Source organism: Rattus norvegicus, chromosome 8 (genome assembly GCF_021556685.1).
Source record: "Rattus norvegicus strain SHRSP/BbbUtx chromosome 8, alternate assembly SHRSP_T2T, whole genome shotgun sequence".
Taxonomy (NCBI): Eukaryota; Metazoa; Chordata; class Mammalia; order Rodentia; family Muridae; genus Rattus; species Rattus norvegicus.
Genome location: NC_141541.1, coordinates 26,373,186 through 26,397,500, shown reverse-complemented (window position 1 = coordinate 26,397,500; position 24,315 = coordinate 26,373,186). Strand labels below are relative to the sequence as shown.

The window sequence follows — 24,315 nt, the reverse complement described above, 5'->3', positions numbered from 1 at the left end:
CCATCCCCAGCAACAACAGGCTACACAGCAAAGGTTCCTTATTAGTAGATCTTGCAGCGGTAAGCACAAGGTCAAATGCTTCATGTTCGAAAGCAGTCTTTCAGCTCTTCTGTATCTCTAAGACCAGTAAGGCTCCCAATTAGCTTCCGCAAACAGGACAGACAGAGCTAGAACGTCCCACAAAATCACAACGAGGGTCATTTATCTCTACCCATCTCACCAACTGCACCATCTGTGGCCAACAGTTTGCCTGCGCCTGGGGGCACCCTTCGTTTTTCACCTGGAAACATCGGACTGAACTAGTGAATTAGCCTCGCTCAAAGCTAGCCGATCCTTTTTCTCCTTCTGTAACACCTGCTCCTCCCACAGCGCCTGGTCCACCTGATCGACGGTGAGTATGATCGGCTTGTATTTCTCTTCGAACAGCCTCTCATTGGCCTCTGAGTGCAGCTGGTGAGGCCCGACGACGCGCAGGTGCGCAGGCAGGTGGAGAAACTCGTCGTCGTTGATGTCGCAATCATGCATGCGGTTCTTCAGGACCCACCAGCGGCCTACGAACCCCACGTCGAGGACCCGACCGGGGAAGTCGACCCAGCGTGGCTGCAGGTAGCGGCAGCGGGCCTGGTAGAGGCTGGCCTGGGCGTCGAAGGGCGCTTCGTAAACCAACGAGCAGAACCCCAGGTTCACGTGACGCAGCCGCCCGCGGCCCCTCAGCCACAGCAGGCGCTGCAAGAACTCTTCCGAGTGGCGGTTGCGCGTGGCCGGCGCCAACAGCAAGAGAGAACTTGATGCGTCAAGCAAGGCCTCCTCGAATGCCGCCTCACTGGGCGCCAGCGCACAGCACGCAGCAGCGCCGCCAAGCAGCCCCACGTACAGGGCCGCGCGGCCGGGTCGAGCTCGCGCAGCAGCCGCCGCGTCTCCGCACGCCTCGGCGTAATCCCGAAGCAGCGCGCGGGACCAGGTGCCTGAGGGGAAAGAAGCGCTGCAGTGACAATGATTCAGCCACTTGGGCCACCCACCCTGCAGCCTTCTGCCACTACTCACCCAGTCGCGTCCACAACCCTGGCTTAACCGCCACTGTCGTGGTACCACTTGCCTCTCCTCCCGCTTCACTGCGTCCACGGGACCAGAATCTCTTCAGAGCTGCTGTCATCATCATTTTCCGGCGGTTCCTCAGTCGAGGGGAAACACATAGTGCCGGAATGAAAAGGGCTGGAGAGTAGATCCTGCGCAAGCGCAAGATACAGGAAGTAGTTTCCCACTGGAAGACAATAGGAAACGGACTAGTGCCGGATGTTGCCGTTGCGTCGAGAAGGGTGGGCTCTGACGGGTAGGCGAGCGGCGCGAGCGGCGCGCACGCGCACGGAGCAAGAGCCACGCCAGCTTAGGTAGCTTCAGGTGAGGAAGGTGGGGTGCTTCTGCAGGGCCCTAGCTTGGAGCTGAAGCTTCATTACTCCGTGTGTTAGGCTCCATGCAGGAGTCCAGACGGAAGCATTAGTCTTGGGGAGGGCTGTGGGACTGATGCGGTTCTGTCCACAGAGTGTGATGCAGTGACGCCTCCAAAGAACCATGGCAGCAGCTGACGATCTGGCCTTCCACGGTGAGTGGAGCCCGGAAGTGGTCAGAGCTCCTAGCCCTGTCCTAGGCTAGAACCCTAAGCAGTTGGGTCCCAGACCTCAGGTTCATCCTGCACTCAATTCCCATTCCTTCCATGAACTCAAAAGGCAAATCACCGCCTCCAACTCTGCACAGGACCTAAATTGAACACCATCTTAGTAGACGAGCAGATCTACAGTCCATCAAAACCGAACCCAGCCCTTAGGGGAGGGTGGTGAGGCAGTCACAGCCCTTTCAGACTCCAAACACCTGTGCCCATATTCCCTCTCCGTAGAGTTCGAGGAAGCTGCAAATCTTCTGGCAGAAACCCCAGATGCAGCAACCACGAGCCAAAGTGATAAGCTGACCTCACAAGAGCATGTGGCTGTGGTTGTGGGTTCAGGCATTGGCTATGGAGCCGAAGGAGAGGAAGAGGATGACAAAACATCAGTGAGTCTCCTAGGCCCCGATATACTCTGCCTCTGTCCTTACTCTGACTAAGCAGGCAGGTTCTGAAAGCCTTTGTCTTATAGCTTCTACAGGATGAAAAGCCACAGCCAAGATTCTGGACGTTTGACTACTATCAGAGCTTTTTTGATGTAGACACCTCCCAGGTGAGGCCTTGGACATTGGTGGTGACGACTTGGAGTTTCTTGGGGTTCAGCCACTATTCTTGGGGACTGAATTTGGATGGGATGGGTATAGTGGGACTGGAAAGCAAAAACTAGGTTACAAAGTAGATGTGGATGGTATGTGTCTTAAAGGCAGTATGTTTCCCAGTCAGACCAACCTCTAATAATAAACCAGGTCCTCTGAGAGGGTACATCCTGGAAATTAGGAGGGAGACCATCTAGAACAGGGAGACTGTCCTTACTTTGTCTGGGAGGAGAGGCTGCAGGAAGCTGAGAGCAAGGTGGCAGGCCTGAAATCCACCTTCACAGTGGGTGACGTGTTCCAGCTTGTTCAGGTAGGATGTGCTGGCAAGACAGTGGATGCCTCTCAGAATGCAGGGGTTCTCATTTTGGACCCTTGGTTTTGTTCTCTAGGTCTTGGACAGGATCAAAGGTTCCCTGCTGCCCCATCCTGGCCACAACTTTGTGCGTCACCATCTTAGAAATCGTCCTGACTTATATGGTAAGTGGGTCTATGTTTGAATCAATGGAGTATTATTCAACATGGGACTGTGCCTGGTCCTGAACAGGGCAGTCATGCACAAAGAGCAGACTTGTGTTTAGTTGAGGGAGACACCAAGAAGGGAAGCAGAAGGTGGTAGGTCTGGCTAACTCAGAGGGTGAGTGGCATTGCTGTCTGGTATAGGGAAGTCAGCAAGGTCCCTGAGTAGGGTCGGCAAATGAGTTATGCTGGCATTGGTGGTGAGAGGCTTAGAAGAGGACCCAGAAAGCTTCTAGGTCCCATGGTGGAAACAAGTGAGTTGCGCATAGTGGCATAGGTCATTGCAGTGGAAGAAGCTGGGAAGTCATGAGTAGGGGATGAGTACATGAGTCCCATATAGTGGTGGGAAGGGATCTTACTGAAGGATTTCAGGATCTCCTCTGGCATTGGAAAGCCAACAAGAGCAGGCAGGGCACAGACATTACATTGGAGGCTGTGAGGAAGAGTGGTTGTTGGTCCTAGAGTATGCCCACAACCTAGAGGACTGAGAAAGGCTGGAGTAGCTTTCTACCCAGTTAACCAACACAGTTGCCATGGGTGGACAGGAAAAGCTGGACAGGTACGAGGAGCAGATCAAGTGTCTAGAGGCCCAGGTCATATGTATGAATTTTCAAAAAATAAGCATGTAAACCCAGGGCCCTGGGGCAGTTTGGGAGTGACACATAAAGATGGAATGCATGAAGCCTCTGGACAAGATCCTGCCCACAGTGGAGAACCACCAAGCCTCTTCTACCTATCTACAGACAGTTTTGTCAGAGAAAAGAGCTAAGTGCTTGAGGCATTTTAGAAGGTATTTCCAGAAAGAGAGGATCAGCCCAGCTGCAGCACTTGTGAGCAGTGACTTAGAGAGTCAAATGGAGTCTGGGGTCTTAGCAGAACACTTATGTAGGACATAGACACCTTTCCCAGGAAGAATGTGCCTGGGACTCCATTTCCCCCTTTGCAGGCCCCTTCTGGATTTGTGCCACCCTGGCCTTCGTCCTGGCGGTTACTGGCAATCTCACTTTGGTGCTTGCACAGAGACGGGACCCCTCCATTCACTATAGCCCCCAGTTCCACAAGGGTAAGCAGAGCGGGTGGGCTCAGCTCTTGGATGCCAGGGTCCAAGGGCATGCAGTGACTGCCCACATTGCATCTCTAGTGACTATAGCAGGCATAACCATCTACTGCTATGCGTGGCTAGTGCCACTGGCACTGTGGGGCTTTCTCCGGTGGCGCCAGGGCACGAGGGAGCACATGGGGCTGTACACCTTCCTGGAGACTGTGTGTGTCTACGGCTACTCACTCTTTGTCTTCATCCCAACTGTGGTGAGTATGGCTTGGCTCTGGGAAATGCTAGGAGCTACGTGGACCACCAGTGTGGTCATCAGCTGTATTTGTCACATTAGGTCCTGTGGCTTATCCCAGTGCAGTGGCTCCAGTGGCTCTTTGGAGCCCTGGCCCTAGCCCTGTCAGCTGCTGGGCTGGTGTTCACACTGTGGCCTGTTGTCCGAGAGGATACACGGCTGGTGGCCGCGGCACTACTGTCTATTGTGGTGCTGCTTCACGCCCTCTTGGCTCTAGGCTGTAAGGTAGGTCCAGGTGGTCTTCCCTCACCAGGGCTGTGGAGTGGGCTTTGCGGCCACCCAGCTGTACATTCATTCTGAGGTCTCTCTGCAGCTCTACTTCTTCCAGCCTCTGCCTCTGGACCATGTGGTACCAGCACCCCAAGCCATACCTCCATCTCCCAACGTCCTGCTGCCCAGTTCAATCCAGCCTATGACGACCTTCTAAGAAGGCCCACAGGTGAGGGACCAGTTTCGGCTGAGGGTGCACCCTCCTCCTGGGACCATTCCTAGGAGTCTAGGAGTCTTTCTTTTTCAGGCCAAACTCAATGGGGAGACTACTGCCCTCCGATGAAGATTGGAGGATTCTTGGACCCTGGAGACTTCCTGCTATTTTGCAGGCTTTTCTTACAAAGCAAACACTTTTATTTTCTATGCAAAGGTGATCCAGAGAATTTATATAAAGGTGGGGAGGGGCAGCCAAGCAGGGAGTATTACTGATGGACAGGAGAGAGCCTGGTTTCCCAGTCGCCTGAGGGCCCTTTGATTCCCTGACAGGTCAGGAGGGTGGCACAGAGCAGCTCCAGCCTTTGCCAGAGGGTACCTGTGGTGGGCAGGAGCCCAGCTTGAGCTGTGGCCATTAAGGTGGGGACTCTAGGGCAAGGGGACAGGGGAAGAGACTGGAAACTGCCTGTGCTTATTAGTCACCCTTCCTTGTTTGCTTTTATTTTCGTCTGGGGAGAGGTCCCTGCTAGGCCCCTTCCCAGGGATGCTGTCTTGAGAGGAGTTGAGTGGAACATGAATGTGGAGGGAACACACAGGCCTATGCTAGCTATCAGGACAGAATGCCTTCCTTGTGATAGATCTTTGAGGTCTCTTGTTTGCCACAGTAGCCCAGGGTTACTCACTCTGAGCTGCCTGTTCCAGCTTTTGACGGAGGGGACCTTCAAGGCTCAGGACAGGACAGTAGCAGAAAGCAGGGGCTAGGCCTTTGGACAGCTGGGTGGTTTGTACATTCAAGTTTGAGGTGAACCCTTTGGTGGGAGGGGGCTTCGCCCACCCTGAAGGCTCGGCAGGGCCACCCCTCACCTAGAACCTCTGGGCCTAGGGACAGGGCTGCTGGCTTGGCCCGGCCAGCCGGGTTTCTCAGAGGGTCTGTGGGTTGACACTGGTTCTTTTCGTAAAAAAATAAAATTAAAAAAAGCAGCATGTCACGCCCATGGTGACCATGTGGCCTGGTAGTTGAAGGAGAGGTCCAGCTGGCTGTGCTGCCACCCCAGGTGAGGGGAGGTGCAAGGACGGGTTGTGGGGTGGGTGCTGCCAGGTCTGTGGTGGCAGCTGCTGGCCTCCTCCTGCCTGGTCAGGTGCAGCTGTGGGGTGGGGGTGGGATTTGCCTCTTCCAGCAGATGTCAAAGCCAGGTCAGAGTGGAGATACAGAACAGGATGAGGGCTGCCCCAACAGGATCTCATGTAAAGTATGGCAGCAACACTCGCTCGGGACCAAAGATTGGGCTGGGGGTACTTGAGGGCAGCGGCGACATCGTGTACAAAAGTGTCCAAGTTCCCATAGCAAAGAGGGCTGTGACCGGGTGTTCACGCTTCTCCAGAACAAGGGGGACAGCCACCGGCTGTGCCGGGCCTGGACTTCATTTGGTTTCCTGGTGCTGTCAGTGCGCAGTGCTGTCGCGGCTGGAGGCACCTAACTCCCATAGTGCATGGTGTTGGTCGGGATGGACATGGGCGAGGCCATAGAGATGGCAGGGCCACCCATGGTGAACTGGTTGTTGACTGCATAGTGGGCACTGGAGCTACCGCCGCCTCCCTGGGCACCTGAGGAGCCTGTGGGGCAGGTCATGGGCACTGAGGAGCCAGCATGACCCCTGAGCCTGCCTGGCCCCCACTGGTAGCTTGAACGTGTGCGCAGGCCAGGCGGGAGGTCCCCCGCCCACGGCCCCGCTACCCTGTTACCTTGGACAATGCCCGTGCTCATTATGGAGCCCATCCGGGAGTGGGTGTGATTGACAATCCCTGTGTTGGCTGCGCAGCGACAGGGAGGAAAGAGGGAGGGAGGGAGATGTCACCGCCCCCAGCCTGCCCGGCCCACTCCACTTTCATGGATGGTGTGGGAAGGGCAGGTGGAGGGGTGATAGATGAAGGTAGAGAGGCAGGCACATGTGTGGGGCTAGAGTCCCCAGAAAGAGGAAGAGGTGACTATGACAGCGACAGTGGTGGCAGAGAACCAAGCACTGGTTTAGCTGGCCACTGGCATATCCCAGTCCTCCCCTGACAGGCCATAGACCCCAGGGGACACTCACCTAAGGGAATCAGGTTGTTGTGACCCACGCTGGAGCCGCCAGCAATAACACTGCTCAGGTCGTAGGCAGTAGGCATTCCTAATCAGAAAGTAGGGGTCAGGGGTGGGGCAGGCTCTGGGGACGTGGGGTCTAGACTGCCACCAAGGGCCTGCAGCCATGCCTGGAGATAACGTTCAGACTCACCAGCCACAGCCACCCCGCTGCTGAGATTGTAGGTGCTTCCCGTATTCCACATATTCTCCGAGGGAGACGTGTAGTGTGAGCCAGGCGGGGGTGATGGGGTTGTACCTGTGTACCTATGGCAGAGATTAACTGTGGGCAGGGCTGTGGGACTCCTGGTGCCCTCTCCCCACTAAAACCCTGTATACCTGAAGAAGGGGTTCTTTAGATCCAGCAGGTTACTGGATTTGGAGCCTGTCTGGTCCACCTGTGCCACAATACTGATGTCATAGCTCTGTCTGGGGAAATAGAGAGGGTGGCCGTGAGGCAGCTGGGCTGATAGACCTCTGTGCCTATCCAGTCTAGATGGGTGGCAGGGTGCACCTTTTGTTGGCAATAAGCAGACATGTCCCTGAGAGCGTGTCCCCGGCCTTGGCAAACAACGGTGACTGGAAGAGGCACCGGACCTGGTACCAGTGGGTCAGGGGCTCTGTTGGGGCTGTGGAGAGCCACACGGTCATTCTGTCAAGAAGAGATGGATGCACTTCACTGGGTTGGCACCACCACTTGTGCCACTACCCACATTGTCCACAAGGGCCTTCCCTGAATGGTCCTCTGGGGTCTCAGGGCTAAGACTGGCTGGACTCTAGGCCTACAGCCATGGGGTCGCTACTCACCCTGACACCCTTGTACTGAGACAAACGCACTTAAGGGATGGTTACTCAGGGTAGCTGCTGAGGAAATGACAACCACACCCCTCCCCCATGGTTCTTCCTGGGGTTTAGATGAGAAGAACCTAAGGAGTTAGGACATAGCCAAGTCTGGAGGCCATAGGTGCTAGGATTCCTAGCAGTGCCATACTTACATGGAGCCAATGAAAGCAACATCGAACCAGAAGGCCAAGCCGTGGACCAGCCCTGAATGCAGCATGTGGAATTTGAATGGGATTTCTATCCTGCAAGGCAAAGGGCATGGGCTTGCTGTAGGGGCCCGCCTGACAGTGAGGAAAGTGGGAACGCTAGCTGAGTGACAGCAGCTGGCCATGAGTGACCAGGGAGTTGACAGTACATGACTGTGCGGAGAGCAGGGGTTGGGGTGGGGTACAGGTAGCAGCAGCCATCAGTGCTCAAGGGATGAAGGCTACCTGTGCAAATCGCCTTCTTTGGCTTCTAGGAAGTTCACTGTGTACTTGACAGATTTGGCCATCAGGATCCGGATGTCAAATGTGTCCTGTAAGACAACAGATATGACCAGCTTGTGCTGCAGAACCCTAGGCCTGGCAACAGCACTAACTTCTGCTATCTTACTAAAACCAGCTTGCCTTTCTCAGACACGCTAGGCACAGCACCGGGGACAGCAATTAGATTGCACTCCTCAGAATGTCACAATAATGGGCAGGTGGATCTCTTTAACTTTGAAGCCACCCTGGTCTATATAGTGAGTTCTAGGCCAGCCAGGGCTACAGAGAGAAAAACAAGGAGAAGCTGACTGGCACTGCTGGAGAGAAAAGCACTGGCCACTACTCTCTTCCAGAGGACCCAAGTTCAAGTCTCACCCACAGCTCACAGCCTCTGGAATTCCAGTTCCAGGGGAACTGATGCCTCCTTATGACCCTGGACTCTAGGCATAGCAGTGGGAGAGGCTCAGGTCCTTAAGCCTGAATAGCAATCAGCACTTTAGGAACTGCGCTGTCTTCCCACTCAAGCCTCATCCTCTTGATCATCTTGCCAGTGTCCTGAGAGCTGGGATTCCAGGTGTGTGCAGCAAGACAGGGCAGGCCTTTTTCTTTTTTACTGTTAAAAGAGATTGAACCCTGGGCCTTCCACATGTGAGACATGCACTCTGCACTGAGCCCTAGCAACCTTAGGATGGTAACGAAATCACAGTGGCAATACCTAAATTCCTACCTACTCAGCAAGTGGTGGCACCTACTCATTTGAGCCTGGGTTAAGCAATATGTGAAGATCTCATTTGGACAACAAAGCCAGGAGCCTGGACTAGTGACCCAATGCCTTTAATCCCAGCACTCTGGAAGCGGAGCCATGCTGGTTTCTGAGTTTGAGGCCAGCCTTGACTTTATGGTGAGTTCCAAGCCAGACATGGCCACACAGTGAGATGCTTTTTCCAAAAACCAAAGGGCCACTCAGCTGGAGCAGCAGGTAAAGGTACCTGCTGCACACACGGCCTGCTACCTAGGTTCAATCCAGGTACCCACATACAATGAAGAGAACCAACATACATGTGGCCAAGCAACACACAGAAATGTAAAAAGCCTAAGTAAAAGAGGAATCCAGCATCAGTGAGACATGCTTGGACTCTGAGCACTTGGGAGGCCAAGGTAAACAAATTGGAAGTTTAAGGCCAGGCTGGGCTACACAGGTCGAAGTCAGTGCGACTCCAACCGAAGAAGAAAACAGAAGAGAAAGCTAAAGAACAAATAAAACAGTGAAAGAGAAAGGGACTGGAAGACTGAGTACTCGAGAATATTAAAATGGGGAAGATAGAGTTTGAGATTCATCCCCCAGATGTGGTAACTGGAGGCCAGTCTACAGTAGGAAGTGATGGTCTCCAAAGGACAAAAAAGGGCTAAAGTGGCTGACTACTGTACATACAACTAGAACCTAGAGGAGGAGACAGAAGTTGCACTGCAACTGGTTTCTCAGACTAGTGACAGAAGGAAAGACATTAAGGGGTCAGGGAGCTTGAATAAGCTTCAAACAGACTAAGCGTAGGAATGAAGACTTTCATGTACTCAGGAGGCAGAAGCAGGTGGATCTCTGAGTTTGAGCCACTCTGGTCTACAGAACAAGTTCTAGGACAATCAGGGCTGCACAGAAGAACCCTGCTTTTAAGAAAAAAGGGCCCAGAGAAACTTGTATATGTGCTGTTTCCTTAGGTAGTAAGGTGCACCAGGTTTACAGTAGAAGAGAAAGACAGAAGACAGCGTCCTTGCATTGGTACTGGGCAGAAGCAGACTTCAGGCAAATGATAATAGGAAGGTTCCAGAGTGACGAACCGAGTAAGCCAGCAGGATGTTCTCATTCTAGTCCTGTGTGCACTCAATACAACAGTTTTAAAGCATGAAACAGTCAGGCTGAAATGGAGGAAAATGGGAAAAATATCCCTATCAAAATAATGCCCAAACAGGCTGGAGAGATGGCTCAGCGGTTAAGAGCACTGACTGCTCTTCCAGAGGTCCTGAGTTCAATTCCCAGCAACCACATGGTGCTCACAACCATCTGTAATGGGATCCGATGTCCTCTTCTGGTGTGTCTGCAGACAGTGTACTCACATAAAATCTTAAAAAATAATGCCAAAACAGTAAAAACTAATTCACAGTCCGGTCCACATCAAGAAAAAAAAATTAGTAGTGCAGCCAGGCATGTGGAAAGATCTTTATGATTTCAAGGACAACTGAGGTCTTCATAGTGAGATGCAGCCTTAAGGAAAATGAGTCCTGACCCAGATAATTAACAAATATAACCTAGCTGACATGCATATATGGCTGTACCAAACAAGACTGACTTCCGTCTCTTTTTCCTTTTTGAGACAGGATTTCACTATGTAGTCTAGCTGCCCTGAAACTCACTGTGTAGACCAGGCTGACTTTGAACTCTGAGATCCTCTTGCCTCTGCCTTCCCAAGTACTGGGATAAAAGGTGTGCTCCACCACATCCAGCTGAAATCCATTTTTTTTTTTTTTTAATAAGGTTTTTTTTTTTTTTTTGATTTATTTTATTTATTATATATATAAGTACACTGTAGCTGTCTTCAGATACACCAGAAGAGGGCATCAGATCTCTTTGCAGATGGTTGTGAGCCACCATGTGGTTGCTGGGAATTGAACTCATGACCTCTGGAAGAGCAGTTGGGTGCTCTTAACCACTGAGCCATCTCTTCAGCCCTGAAATCCATTTCTTAAGACCACACACTAGACTTTGAGCATGTCTCAATTATCCAAGGTCTGAAGTATCAGTGTATGTTCTTTGATGACCAATGAAGGCACCTAGAATACCAATTATGCTATACTGAGGTAAAGTGAAAAAACACATACCTGTAAGCATACGTTCTAGAATTCCTGTTATATGTGGATGGGTATTTTTTTTTTCTGCATGTATGTCTATGTATCACATGCCTGTCTGGTAATCTTGGAGACCAGAAAAGGTGTACGATCCCATAGAAATGGAGTCACACAGTCAGTTATGAGCTGCCACATGGGTACTGGGAATTGAATCTAGGTCCTCTGAAAGCGTAACTGCTGCTTTTATCCATTGAGCCACCTCTCCAGCCTCTGGAAAACAATCAGTGCTTCTACAGGAAGAGTGCTGTGCCACCAGGAGCTCTTTCTGTTCAACATTAGTTTTTCTTGGTGCAAGTAAACCTCTTGAGTTTCAGGCCAGCTAGGGCACATACTCAGAGCCTGTCTCAAATAAATACAATTTTATTTTTTTAAAACAAATTATTCATTTAATGTCATTTAAATTTTGAACTTTAGGTATGAGTATGTAATTCAAATCCCTAGAACTGGAGTTTCCGATGGCTGTGAGCCACCATGGAGGTGCTAAGAACTGAACCTGGATCCTCTGCAAGAGCAAAAAAATGCTCCTAACCGCTAAGTCACCTCTCCAGACTCCAGCTTATTTATTTTTATTTTCTGTATGTTTTCTCTGCAGTGTAAGTACATGATGTACATGCAATGCATGGGGATGCCAAAAGAGAGCATCTGATCCCCTGGAACTGGAAACACCATATTGGGAACAAAACCTGTCTCTATAAGACCACTAGTACTCTTACTTTTATTCTTTAAAATTAATCAATGTCAAAACTATTTTGTGTGTCTGGAGAGTTAGCTTAGTGGTTAAGAGCACTGGCTGTTCTCATAGGACTTGGTTCAATTCTCAGCACTCATAATGGTGACTTACAGCCCCTAGAACTCCAGTTCCAGCGGATCTAATGCCTGGCCTCTGTGAGCACTGTACACATGTAGCACATAGACATAAATGCAGACAAAACTTACTCTTTCGTTATATTTGTGGATATTTTATCTAGATATTTTATGTCCGAATAGCACATAAGTGTCTGTGCCCCATTATGGATCCCCACCACAAATGGTTGTGAGCTACCATGGGAACTAGCAATTGAACCGAGGTCTACTGGTGTCTTCTGGAAGAATAGCCAGTGCCTTTAACCAGAGACATCTCGCTAAACTCCAATTTTTTTTTCTCTTTAATTTCATTTCTTTGTGTGTGTGTGAGTGTTCAGTGCAAGTGCACTCAGAGGCCCTTGGAGCTGGAGTTACAGGCCATTGTGAGCAATCTGATGTGGGTACTGCAATCCAGTATCAGGTCCTCTGCAGGAGCAGTAGGCGCTTGTAATTTTGAGCCATCTCTCCCTCTCCATTCCTCATCCAGCTTGGGTCTCCTGATCCCATGCCTCCACCTGCATGCAGGGGCTTTAAGTGTCGACTATAAGGCTTTTTTAGATTCTTGTTCTTGATACTGAACATCTATCATTCAATCAAACATGTTTGCTACAAAGCCAGCTTCCTGTTGCATGTGCTTTGCAGAGTGAGTAAGGGCTGAGAGAAGCAGGGGTTTCTAGATTCCAGAGCTTGCATGAGGCCGTGGTGAAGCATGGACCTTTTCAGTCCAGCAGTGCTCTGAACATGCTACTCACCACCACAGGTTGCCGGAAGTACTCATCCACAGCGGCACCTCGGAGGGCTGACAGGTCCACTCCATGGAAGGATGGCTGGTACCTGTGGAAATCCACAACCCCACCCACAGGGTCACCAGCAGTAAGAAAGGCAGGTGGATCCACTTGCTTTATTAGCTGGCCCTTGTCTAGCCCATGTTCTTCAGATCCTACTGAGGAGGAGCAGAAAAAAAAGAGAAGAGACAGAGCCCACCCAAGGACTGGGTCCATCCCCAAGCCGGAAGGCTCCATGGCCTGGCCAGGACACTAGGGCACACTCACCAGAAGTTGGCTTTGGTGAACTGTTCCATGTAGAGCTGTTCATCAGTGAAGGGTGCAAGGTGAACATCACCAATGGTGGGGAACATGTTGCCTGGAATTGGGAGCAGGGAAGAGTGCTCTTGTCAGGACAGTATATCCAGTAAGGTTGTGAAGAACTTCCAGAGGACCTTGAGATCTCCAATCATGGACCTGTCCATCTGTCCATCCATTCATCCATGCTACAGTGTGTAACATTGTTTGTCCATGGCTTCTTAAAGTATGTGAAGTAAAGAATAGCCAGAATCCAACCCAAGATGGCTTACTGCTTTATTTTGTGGTGCTGGGGATGGAACTCGGGTGACTCTGAGTTTAAATCTCAGATATAATCCCCCCCCCCCCCTTACAGTGGCTTTGGGGGAAGGTGGTGGAAAGAAGGGAGGATAAAGTTTCATGTAGCCCAAGCAAGCCTTCCAACTCCTGACTGAGCCAGCTTCCACCCAAGTGTTGGAATTACAGGTGTACCTTTGTGCACTAGCTTGCTTGTCTTTTTGAGATGGAGTCCTGCTGCCTCAGGTTCCTAGATACTAAGATCTTCAATGTGTGCTATCATATCCAACCTAATTCTGAGAAGTCAGGGGCTTTTTTACTTAGTGCTTTTGATTTTCAGCCATGACTAGCATACCAGTTCAAATTCCCTACATAGAGCTAAGGCATTAGGGTTCGTTCGTCTACTACCGGCTCCCATGGTCATCAGTGTATCTGCTGGCATCAGCCTGGCCCTCATCCATTCCAGGAAGTAAGTGGGCCTAATCCTACGTTCCAGTGCTAACACTGGGAAACAAGAAGGAGCCTACTAAAGCCTCTTGGTGCCCAGCAGGCCTGGTCTGCTCCAAAAAAAGTGAGAGGAAACCCTAGGCTGTTTGGAGGTTTAGCTGCATCACCTTAGCCAGGGCTGTCCAGGTTGTGGATCAAACAGCAGGTTTAGCAAGTGACTGAATTTATGTAGAGGGTCCTCCTCTGAGACTCATGAGAAAGCAAATGGGACTAAGTTGGCAGCCATAAGAAGCAGATATGAGGAGTCTGAGACTTCAGAGGATGAAAACATGGCCTATAGATGGGCCTCCCTCCCTCGCTCTTCAGGGAGTTGGGAAGGTCCTGAGGTCCTCACAATTCACACTAGGTTAATATGCCCAAATGTGGCTAATACGATGTCAAAGGTAGATGGGACAGCATGTAAGGAATCCACCATTTCTGGCTCCTATATACTGGAATGCTACCTTTAATTCTCACAGGGACTTCTGAGGGCTTGAAAGTCACCACAGAGGGCTGGAGAGATGGCTCAGTGGTTAAGAGCACTGACTGCTCTTCCTGAGGTCCTGAGTTCAAATCCCAGCAACCACATGGTGGCTCACAACCATCTGTAATGAGATCTGATGCCCTCTTCTGGTGTGTCTGAAGGCAGCTACAGTGTACTCATATACAATAAAATAAAATCTTAAAAAAAAAAAAAAAAGTCACCACAGGGCCAGAGGGGAGAAAAAGAAGACCCAAGACAGTTGGTGGGCAGCCTAGAGTTGCACACTTACACACATGGAGAATCGTGGCCACCTCCTAGCTACAGAAACTGAGCCAATATTGACTCCAAGGCAGAGAAGTCATGGGAGCCACATATTCACTAAGATTTACTAGCACCACCTGCTCTACCCAAAGCTACTGCTAGAGCAGGGTCCCTGAGCTCCCACATACACATACACATCCGTACCTGAGAAGAATGACAGACACATTCCAGACCTCATCAGAAAAACCGGAGCACTACTATGTTCAGAGTACACACCCAGTATGGACTAGTAAGTGCAAACATGCCATGTGTGCAGGCATAACTAGAGGTGTGGACAGGTTAGCCAGAACATGGAAGGGAAATGACAGACACACATCTACATGCCTTGACACATATAATACACCCCCACACAACAGTCACGCTGAGATCCCTACACACCTACACACATACCTACCACCCTAGATTGTTAACATGCAAACACACACATCCTTAAATACCAGTAAACCCTCCCACACCACACCCCCAAACCCTCAAACATACAAACATACCTATATTACCCATAGACTCTCACCACCCACAAACCCTCACAAGAATGCCTTCACACAAGAACACACACCTCCATGTGACCAACACATACAGATGCGCGCGCACACGCACACACACACACACACACACACACACACACCACCTCTATCCTCAGGCTTGTATACACCCCAACCTGCCCACTTCCTAGCTCTTAGGGAAGCAGACTTGGCACATCACCCTTGACAAGGTTCCAGTTTGGGGATTACCAACCATGGGATAGCACCAGCGACAGACCTGAGTTCCAGCCCATCCCTGGATGCCCATGTCTGTCCTTTGAGAAGAAGCTCTATGGCAAGCATACACAAGAGGTGCCAGAGGCTTTCTGTGGGTATACAGTGGGCTTGTCAATGCCTGATGGGGTGCGTGGACTCTTGTTTGGTGTCTGGGGCTCCAGAAGCCATAGCCAACAGGTAGGGTTAGGATAGGAAGCAGGGACCTAGCTCTCTGTATAGAGAGCACTGACAGATAAACAGGGTACACAGCCCCCTATAGGCTGCTGGTAGCAGTGGGTTCTTGCCCAGAGGGACCAATGGCTCTGGTTGAAAGTCTAAGCTCCACTGTTCAATGCTCCTGAGCATGGGACACTCACCGCTGGGCTTCAGGTACTTTTTGGCATGGAGGTAGCTCTCAAGCATACGTTCGTTGAAGAGCATGTAGCCCATGGGCTCTGAGATGATAATGTCCACTTGCTCAGGCAATGAGACCTCCTCTACTTTGCCAGGGATGACCACGATGCGGTCTGTCAGATTGTTACTCTTCACCAGGACCTGTAGGAAGTGGGAGAAGGCTCCCTGTGCGTGCTTGGCATAGGCCCTGCTCAACCCTTCGGCTCTCCCAGGCGCCAGCGTCCCTTCTGCTGTGGGAAGTGCTTATTCCTAGAGCTGGCAACTTGTCTTTCACACATAATGGGCATGGTAGAGTGATGTATGTCCAGTGGGGCTAACATGTTACAAGAAGGAAGAGGCAGTCTCAAAGGAGACTGAACGAGCACCAAAGGTCTGTGAAGGAGCTGCAGTAAGGTGCACAGCTCCAGGAAACACCCAAGCGCAAGCTGGCAGCGCCCCGTCTATATGAGCTGTAGGCTGTGGGAGGGGAGCCAAGCTCATGCATGTGTCTACAGAAAGGACCTAGAAGACTCTCTGTCTGGTAAAGGACCAGAGTAGTAGAGAGCCAGGATTAAGGAAACACAGCTTTCCACTCTTCTGCAGCTTTTCAATTCTGAATGTGAAAATGAAGTTTTCCATTGAAAACAAGGAGGGAGTGGGAGTGGCAAGATGACAAAACAAAATGTCATGGTGCTCTGACAGGCTAATTCTCAGGACAGTTTAGGTGTATGACCCAGAATTCACACCAGGGGGCTGCTCTGTTGCCACTCTGGCCCTGAGTGTATCCTTGTGGATGTCTGGATCAGTGGTTAGTCACTGTTGATTTGCTACCCCAGTCTCAGTGCCCACCCCTGCCTCACCCCAGCGGTAACCACTTGGTTCTAGAGACAAAGACCAGCAGTGATGTCCCCAGGTTTCCTGGGGGTTTTCAATGGGTACAAATGGGAAGGAAGGCTTAGAGCCCTGCAGACACTGACCTCGGCATGCTGAGCCATGGTGCTGGCTTCCACTGCGTAAATTTTCCTGGCTCCTGCTTGAGCAGCAAAGAATGACAGGATCCCAGAGCCACAGCCCACATCTAGAACGATCTGAGGAAATGGTACATGAGGCTACAGATGAGCCAGCCACCACACTGTTCATCACAGACAGTAACAGCAGAACTACTGTCTATCAGCAAAGTACTTTCAGAGGGCTGGAGAGATGATTACTCTCACAGAGGACCCAGGTTCAATTCTTGTCACTCACTCACAGCTTACAACCATCTGTAACTGCAGTTTCAGGAGATCTGATATCCTCTTCTGGCCTCCACAGGCATTGAATGCACACGGTGCACATATACACAATAAAGTTAAGTACAATAAAAATAAACCTTAAATGTTAGTGCACTTGCTGCCAAGTCCAATAAGGTGGGCTCCAAGCTCTGGGACCCACATGGTGGGGGGACATGACTAATTCTTCTCAGCTGTCTTCTCATCACTACACACATTTTTTTTTCCCCTGGAGCTGGGGACCGAACCCAGGGCCTAGCAAGCGCTCTACCACTGAGCTAAATCCCCAACCCCACTACACACATTCTCAAAAAATAAAGGTACTTTGAAACCATTTTTAAAGTTTTAATTACTAACAAAACAAAAACAAAAAAACAAACAAAAAAAACCAAAAACCCAAAACAAACAAAAAGCATTGCTGTAAAAACATGCCTATAACCCCAGCACTGAGAAGGTTGGGGCAGGAGGACCAGCAATTCAAGACCAGCTTGGATTAACACAGTGAGACCCTGTCTGAAGAGTAAAACATGGCTGGCCTGGGAAGCACTGGAAGAATGTCCATGGTGCCAGAAACTCACCATCCTTGCCCACCCACCTACTGAGAAGCTGCCCCTTGCAGGCTTGGGGTCGGCATAGAGATAAAGCCCCAGGCCAGGCTTCTAGGAAGAAGAGCCTGGTCTTTATGCTCAGCCCCAGTCCCACAGCCTGAAGATGACTGGAGCACTCTGGCTTCCAAGAGAATGTGGGGATAGGCTTTTGGGGGCGTTGTGTCCTGTGCTGATGCTAACTCCAACCCCCAGAAGCAGCCTTGGCTGGGGCAGATGAATGGCCCAGAGGTGAGAGCCAACTGAGATAGGGCAGGAGTTTGGCATAATGCTTCAGGGTGTGGCTGTGTGGAGTTGCTTCCACTGAGCAGAACAAGGAGAGATGTTTCTGGGTGTAGGTGTAACACTGTGCCAGGACCTAAACAGGTGCCATCCCTGGGAGAGCTGAAATGTCACCAAAAGAGCATATGCTCTGAAGGCCCCAGGCCCTGCCTGGACTCAAACCAAGAAAAAAAACAGTAGTGGTTGAGTGAATTTGGTCAGGAGGCCTGTGAGAATGCTCCAGAGAGAACTCCTTTAGGGCTTAGAGCGCCTGGGGTAAAACATAACTAATGCCCGCCCAGATGAGGAAAATCCAGAGCAGAGCCCATACATGCTGATCAGAAGCTAGGTATAGAGGTGCACACCCATACTCTTGGTACTGAGTGGGCTCACACAGGAGGACTGTGAGTTAAAGGATAGCCCAAGATCATAGTGAGAGGCAGTCTTAAAAGGAACAGAATGAAAACACAAGCTCTGAGTTCCTCAAAAGGGTAAACAAAGCCACAGGATAAGAAGGGAACTGTTTCCTCTGTGGAACACAGAGACACTAGATGGTGCATGGTGCTGAATGTCTGTAATTCAAGCACTTGGCAAGTGGAAATAGTAAGTCCAAGGCAAGTCTGGGCTCTCAGACAACCCTATCTTAATTTACCCTCTACACCATAAAAGAGAGAAGAAAAAAAAAGGACCCCAAAGATGTCCCTACATTCACAATGGGATCATATCCTTATGAGGCAAAACTGCATTCAATCTGCCTTACCTAACATCTCAGCCTTGCCTGGCTGGAGCGACACATGTTCAAAACAGATACACCCACAGCTGGGCCAAATCATTCAACAGAAAGCCTGATTATCTCACACAATTGACTATAAGACCTGAGGTTCTGCCAGAGCCTGACAAATACAAAGGTGGATGCTCACAGCTAACCACTGGACTAAGAACTGGGTCCCCAATGGAAGAGTTAAGAGAAAGGACTGGAAAAGCTCAAGGGGTTAGCAACCCTATAAGAAGAACAACAACATCAATCAACCAGACCCCCCCCCCCCCCCCCGAGCTCCTGGGGATAAACCACCAAACAATCAGTACACACAGAGTGATCCATGGCTCCAGGTGCGTATGTAGCATAGGATGGCATTGTCTGGCATCAATAGGAGAAGCCCTTGGTCCTGTGAAGGCTCCATTCTCCAGTGTAGGGGAATGTCAGGGTGGTGAGGTGGGAGTGAATGGGTTGGTGGGAGGGGAAGTACCCTCATAGAAACAGGGGGAGGGGTCATAGGAGAGAGAGGTTCCAAAGGGGAATCCAGGAAAGGGGATAACATTTGAAATGTAAATACCTAAAATATCCAATTAAAAAAAAAAAAAAAAAGACCAAAAAGACTGCATATTCACTGGGAAATAGCAACAGCTCCCCAAGCCCCATTTTATTTAAGTCTCACACAGTTCAGGATGGCCTTGTCCTAACTTCCTCCTACTTCAGCCTCTCATGTGTTGGGACTTTAGGTAAGCACCTGGGACCTGGGCTGAATAGCAGTGAAATATGGGGAGTAGATGGTATTTGGGGATAAGGTCAACAGGCCCTCGGGAGGCCAAGGTAGGAAGACTAAGTTTAAATGCATTGGACAACACAATGGGGCATTGTATTACAACTGTTCCCACCCCACACACAAGAGCCGTCAGAAGTGTTCTACCCTACCTTATGTTTGGAAGAGGGGTGCTAAAAAGGTCAAGACTATGTGGACAGGTCTTGCTGGATTTTCTCACCAAGCCAATTAGCACGCCATCAACAGTGGTGGCAGAAAAGGCCTGGGGTCTAAGTTCAGACAGATGGGCAGAGCAGGGGCCATAAGCTCCAGGAAGTAGTGAGGCAGGCCCCTCCCCTCTCCGACTGTTCCCAGTGTCTTCATCCCATCCTTTGGAATCCTCTCTGATCAGCTGGCAAGCATGCTTCCCTGAACTCTTGGGAGCTGCTTGGGTAAATAGCTGTCGGGGTACCCCACCTCAGGGCCTTCTGTCAGAAGACTGGGAAAGGCATCTTGGGCAGGCTGGCTGGCCCGTGACATTTAAAGTTGAGGGTAGAGCTTTATGGGTTAAACACCCCATGCTGTGGGCTCTCCACTCTTGCTCTAAGTAGATGAGATGAGAACTGAAGCGGCTGAGAGGAGGCTGGGGTATACTCCCACTGCGGAGCTCAACCGCTTCCCAAAGGTGCCAGCTGACTCAGCTTTCCCCCCTCCCTTTTCTCGAGAAACAGATTTGCTGTGTAGCTCTGATTGCCAATTTAGAGGTATGCCTGCCTCTTCCTAGATCAAAGGTGATGCTGCTGCACCCAGTTTTACAACACAGGCATTCAAACATCAACTTCTTTATCTAAAACTGTCTTATTTTTCTGCAATGCTACAATGGAAGTCAGAGTTTTCTTCATGCTAGGTAAGTGCTCCCAATTTTATAGTTAGTGACCTTCTTGGCAACCTCTCCTGACTGCTGGAATTAGAGCTAGGTTCTATGTAAAACTGGTATTTGTCTAGTATGCTGCAATATAGCTGAGGCAGAAAAAGTACGACCAAAGTCATGTTAGAAGGGACAGAAGTACTCTCTATAAGAAGGGAAAGAATCAACATGATTTTAACTAAAAGAAAATGAACGGGGGATGGTGGTGCACACACCTTTAATCTAAGTCTCAGGAGGAGGAGGCAAGCCAATCTCCGTGAGTTTACAGCCAGCCTGATTTACAAGGTGAGCTCCAGGACAGCCAGAAGTACACAGAGAAACCTTGTCATGACTCCTCCCACCCCCACCCCACCCCCCAAAAAAAGAAAGAAGAGGCTGACTTAGGACAACAGATACAAAGGAGGTAACAGAGGTGGGAGGAAGTAGGCCTCCCCCAGCCCCTCAGGCACCTGCAGACTCGGCTCAGCAAGCTTCCCGTTCTGAGAGCTCACCTTGTCCTTGAAGTCGGTGTGGTTCTGCAGGATTGCACGCTGGTAGGTGCCTGTTCGCACATAGTCCTGCATCATGTTCTGCTGCTGGGACAGGTAGCCATAAAACTGGAACAGAGACACACCAATAGCACACAACTCACGGCATGACAGACTGCCACAACCCTGGCTGCCCTAAGATGGAGGGAGGGCCTGCCAGCATAAACCTCCCTTGGGAGGCCATGTACCCGCTGCCAGCCTGAACCCAACTGACAAGAGCCAGCTGCTCCAGAAGTGGGAGCAGGGGAACAGTCCCCAAGAGGAACACTTCCACTATCATCATGGCTGAAGGACACAGCTAGATGCCACCCAAGAGATCACGAAAGTTGTCATGGGTGGGATTCCAATATCTGGGGGCCAACTGTCCTATTTTAGGGCCCCAAAGAAGAAGAGGAATGGATGGAACAAAACCCTAGAGCTCAGAGCGCCAGGCAGGTGATGTGCGGTGTCTCTCTGTAAGACAACAGGCGATCAGGAGGCAGCGTGGCACCTGGCAGGGCCACAGGCTTGGGCATCAGGCAGACCTGGCTTTCCCATCGTGGCTCTGTTGCATAAGAGCTGTGTGACTTGGAGCAAAGTCACTTAACCTCTCTGAGCCTCAGTTTTCTCATCTGTAAAATGGGGACAATAACAGTTGTTGGGAAAGTCCAGTGCTTCTGGGCATGTAAGATTGCTTACACAGAGCCTTACACTCACCAAGGGTTTAGGACATGGCTATAGATCAGTCATTACTCTAAACACCTGTAGACCTGGGCTTCACAGATGAGGAAACTGAGGCCTAGCAAGTGGTAGACACCTGCTGAGGCTACACAGCTAGTAAGGGACAGAGCCAGGATGAGCACCCATGAGGGCCTACCCTGTGCTGTGTGACCTCTTGTGGGAAAGTGCCAACTCACCTGGAAGTACTGCACAGCTGAGGACTCCTCTGTTCGCTCACTGAACACAGAGCGCTCCAGTGTGTGGCCCCGGCAGGTTTTCAGGATGTTGTAGAAAGAACAGAAATCTGGAAAGGGGGAGCCAGATCACTGGGAGGCCAGCACTATACCCTCTGGGAGAATCCCCTGGGCCTGGGCATTTGTTCTTCCTGATTGTCTCTCCTGCCTTGTCTACCTCCACCTTCTTTCCCCTATGTACAGTGTTCCAATGTGGAGAAGAAAAGAAAATGAGCCTGCCAGCCACTCTGACAGGAGGGCATGACTGCGGGTGGCATGTGGTGAGGACAGGCCTGGGCACTCCTCCCAGACAACATCCCATGAAGTATGGAGAGCACAGGGTATCAATCAACCCTTAGGAACCAGCTCCATATCTGCCTGGAGCTTCCAGTAATCTCTGGGATAGCACTGGACACAAGGGTCACCATCTCAAGGTTGGAGGAAGCAGGAGAGTCCCATGGACACCAAAAAGCATGTGGCTGCTCACCACCCTTCCCTGGGACACAGTGTTAGTAAATTCTTTGAACTGACTCACACAAAAGTTACTCAAAGGCAGGAATCGGAGATGGGCTCAATGGGCCCATGCCTAGCTGGAACTAGGAACAGTTGATAGTTGCAGGGAGAATCGGCATTCTCCTGGGATAGGTGGGCCATGCTGTGGTGGATGGCCCACCCATAAGCATATGGACAGCAGAAACTGAGCTGAGTGGACTGTGTATACTGAAGGGGGGGCAGCAGGATGGAGGATGGCTCTGGCTCTGGGAGTAGTTAGGGGTGAGTATGAAAAATACATTGTATGAATGTGTGAAATTCTCAAAGAATAAAAGTACATTTTAAAAAAAGGTACTGAGGAACTTAGAAAATGGCCATCAAATTATAGACCTAACAAAAAAGAAAAAAAACCCAGAGAACGGGCTCAATGGGTAAAGTCCTTGCTGGACAAGTCAGGACTGGAATCCAGATCCCTAGGACTCACACTCATGCGTGTGCTGGCCCAGCTGTAATCTCAATGCACCAATGCACAAGAGATGAAGATGGATCCTTGCAGCACAGGCTAGCTTGCCCAGCACAGCAAGAGTTCAAGCGAGGGGTTGGGGATTTAGCTCAGTGGTAGAGCGCTTGCCTAGGAAGCGCAAGGCCCTGGGTTCGGTCCCCAGCTCCGAAAAATAGAACCAAAAAAAAAAAAAAAAAAAAAAAAAAAAGAGTTCAAGCGAGAGGCCCTCTCAATAAATGAGGAAGGGTTTCTGGCCTCCATACTCATACCAACATACATGCACATGGTGCCTTAATGTGTGTACTCCCATACACACAAACATACATCTACACACATCATATACACGGAGTCATGCAAATTAACTAATAACTAATTAAAAGCCAACTAGGTGGACTGGAGAGATGGCTCAGAGCACTGACTGCTCTTCCAGAGGTCCCAAGTTCAATTCCCAGCAACCACACGATGGCTCACAACCATCTGTAATGGGATCTCATACCCTCTTCTGGTGTGTCTGAAGATAGCGACAGTGTACTCATATACATAATACATAAATCCTTAAAAAAAAAAGCTAGTAGGCCTGACTGAAGCCCCAACACTGAGGCTGTGGCGGGAGAACTGCACCTGCAAGGCTATCCTGGACTGCAGTGACACGCCATCTCAACCATCCCTACACAACAGAGTCGGCCACTCCTGTAGCGAAGCTTTCCTCAACATGATGAGCTAAGAGTCCCTGAGACTGTGTACTGACTAGCTAGGCCCCAGGCCATACACACAGGCCACATTACCACATTACCTCCAGGGTTATCTATATACTTACCCATTTACTTACTCATTCATTTATTTACTTATTTATTTACCTGACTATGGTTGTTTTGGCTGCATGTATGTGTGTACTGCTCAGGTGAGAAGTCCCTGAGAGGGCTCTGAGTCCTCTGAGACTGGAGTAACAGACTGCTGTGAGCTGCTGTGTAGGCAATGGGAACTGAACTTGGGTCCTCAGGAAGAACTCTTAACTAGGAGCCTCTCTCCAAATGTCCTCCCCCCAATCTATGTTATGTGTATGTGCGTTTTGCCTGCATGTGTGTATTTGCATCATTTGCATGACTGGTGCACACAGAAACCAGAAAGAGGTTTCAGATCTTCTCAAACTGGAGTTACACATAGTTGTGCACTGCTGTGTGGAAGAGCAGCCCAGTGCATTTACCTGCTGAGCCACCTCTCTTGCCCCTGTGTGCAGATCTATGATCTAACTATGGGTGAGACTCCCTGGTGGTAATGTCTCCAGCATCTCCTTAGCTGGGTGGCATGCTCCTTTAATCATAGCACTCTGGAAACAAAGGCAAACTGAGATCCAGTTTGAGGCCAGCCTGGGCTACACAGAGAAACCCTGCCTCAAAGAAACAAATAAAAATCAAAACAATCCCCTCCACACACACAAAACCCCAAAACCAAAGTTTTTCCTTACTCCTGTGTATGCTGTGTGTGAGAAGACATTCCATGCAGGGATGTGAGGTCAGAGGACAGTTTAGAGAGGTGGTTCTTCCTTCTACTTTTATATGGTTTCTAGGGATTGAATCCAGGTCATTAGGTTGTGCAACAAACTATTCGTTAAACCATCTCTCCAGATACTAACTCTTTTCTTAACAATGAATTTGGGAATTGGGAGGATTACCTGGTGGGTAAAGTACTTGTCATGCAAGAATGAAGATCTAAGTTCAGAACCCCAAAAGTCACATAAAAATCTGATGCAGTAGCACTGTCTTTTACTCTAGATGCAGAAATAAGAAAAT

General features: G+C 50.1%; 3 protein-coding genes across 4 annotated transcripts in view; 1 reads left to right on the top strand and 2 right to left on the bottom strand.

Annotated features, from left to right (window-relative positions):
• The window catches only part of Timm29 (translocase of inner mitochondrial membrane 29), a 2,982-nt gene extending 1,579 nt beyond the window's left edge, over positions 1-1,403 (bottom strand). Inside the window, 2 exon segments of the mRNA NM_001108129.1 lie at positions 1-965; positions 1,045-1,403. The exon segment at positions 1-965 is cut by the window's left edge and continues 1,579 nt beyond it. Coding sequence (NP_001101599.1) covers positions 277-965; positions 1,045-1,159 — 804 coding nt within the window. The 5' untranslated portion in view covers positions 1,160-1,403 and the 3' untranslated portion in view covers positions 1-276.
• Positions 1,309-5,519, top strand: Yipf2 (Yip1 domain family, member 2). The gene is given in 10 exon segments (NM_001014208.1): positions 1,309-1,398; positions 1,540-1,600; positions 1,892-2,046; positions 2,130-2,210; positions 2,643-2,730; positions 3,716-3,832; positions 3,911-4,077; positions 4,158-4,340; positions 4,429-4,554; positions 4,633-5,519. Coding segments are annotated over 8 exon segments (936 nt in total). The 5' UTR covers positions 1,309-1,398; positions 1,540-1,569; the 3' UTR covers positions 4,543-4,554; positions 4,633-5,519.
• The window catches only part of Carm1 (coactivator-associated arginine methyltransferase 1), a 44,854-nt gene continuing 25,255 nt past the window's right edge, over positions 4,717-24,315 (bottom strand). Inside the window, exons 3-16 of one of the 2 annotated variants that reach the window (NM_001030041.4) lie at positions 21,496-21,602; positions 20,564-20,668; positions 16,468-16,578; positions 15,475-15,652; positions 12,764-12,854; positions 12,464-12,545; positions 7,932-8,017; positions 7,653-7,742; positions 7,172-7,309; positions 6,997-7,086; positions 6,812-6,924; positions 6,629-6,706; positions 6,282-6,350; positions 4,717-6,152 (exon numbers count right to left, since the gene is read on the bottom strand). In NM_001030041.4, coding sequence (NP_001025212.1) covers positions 6,013-6,152; positions 6,282-6,350; positions 6,629-6,706; positions 6,812-6,924; positions 6,997-7,086; positions 7,172-7,309; positions 7,653-7,742; positions 7,932-8,017; positions 12,464-12,545; positions 12,764-12,854; positions 15,475-15,652; positions 16,468-16,578; positions 20,564-20,668; positions 21,496-21,602 — 1,478 coding nt within the window. In that variant the 3' untranslated portion in view covers positions 4,717-6,012. The remainder of the gene's footprint in view (positions 6,153-6,281; positions 6,351-6,628; positions 6,707-6,811; positions 6,925-6,996; positions 7,087-7,171; positions 7,310-7,652; positions 7,743-7,931; positions 8,018-12,463; positions 12,546-12,763; positions 12,855-15,474; positions 15,653-16,467; positions 16,579-20,563; positions 20,669-21,495; positions 21,603-24,315) is intronic. The other variant, NM_001034088.3, reaches the window with a different exon arrangement.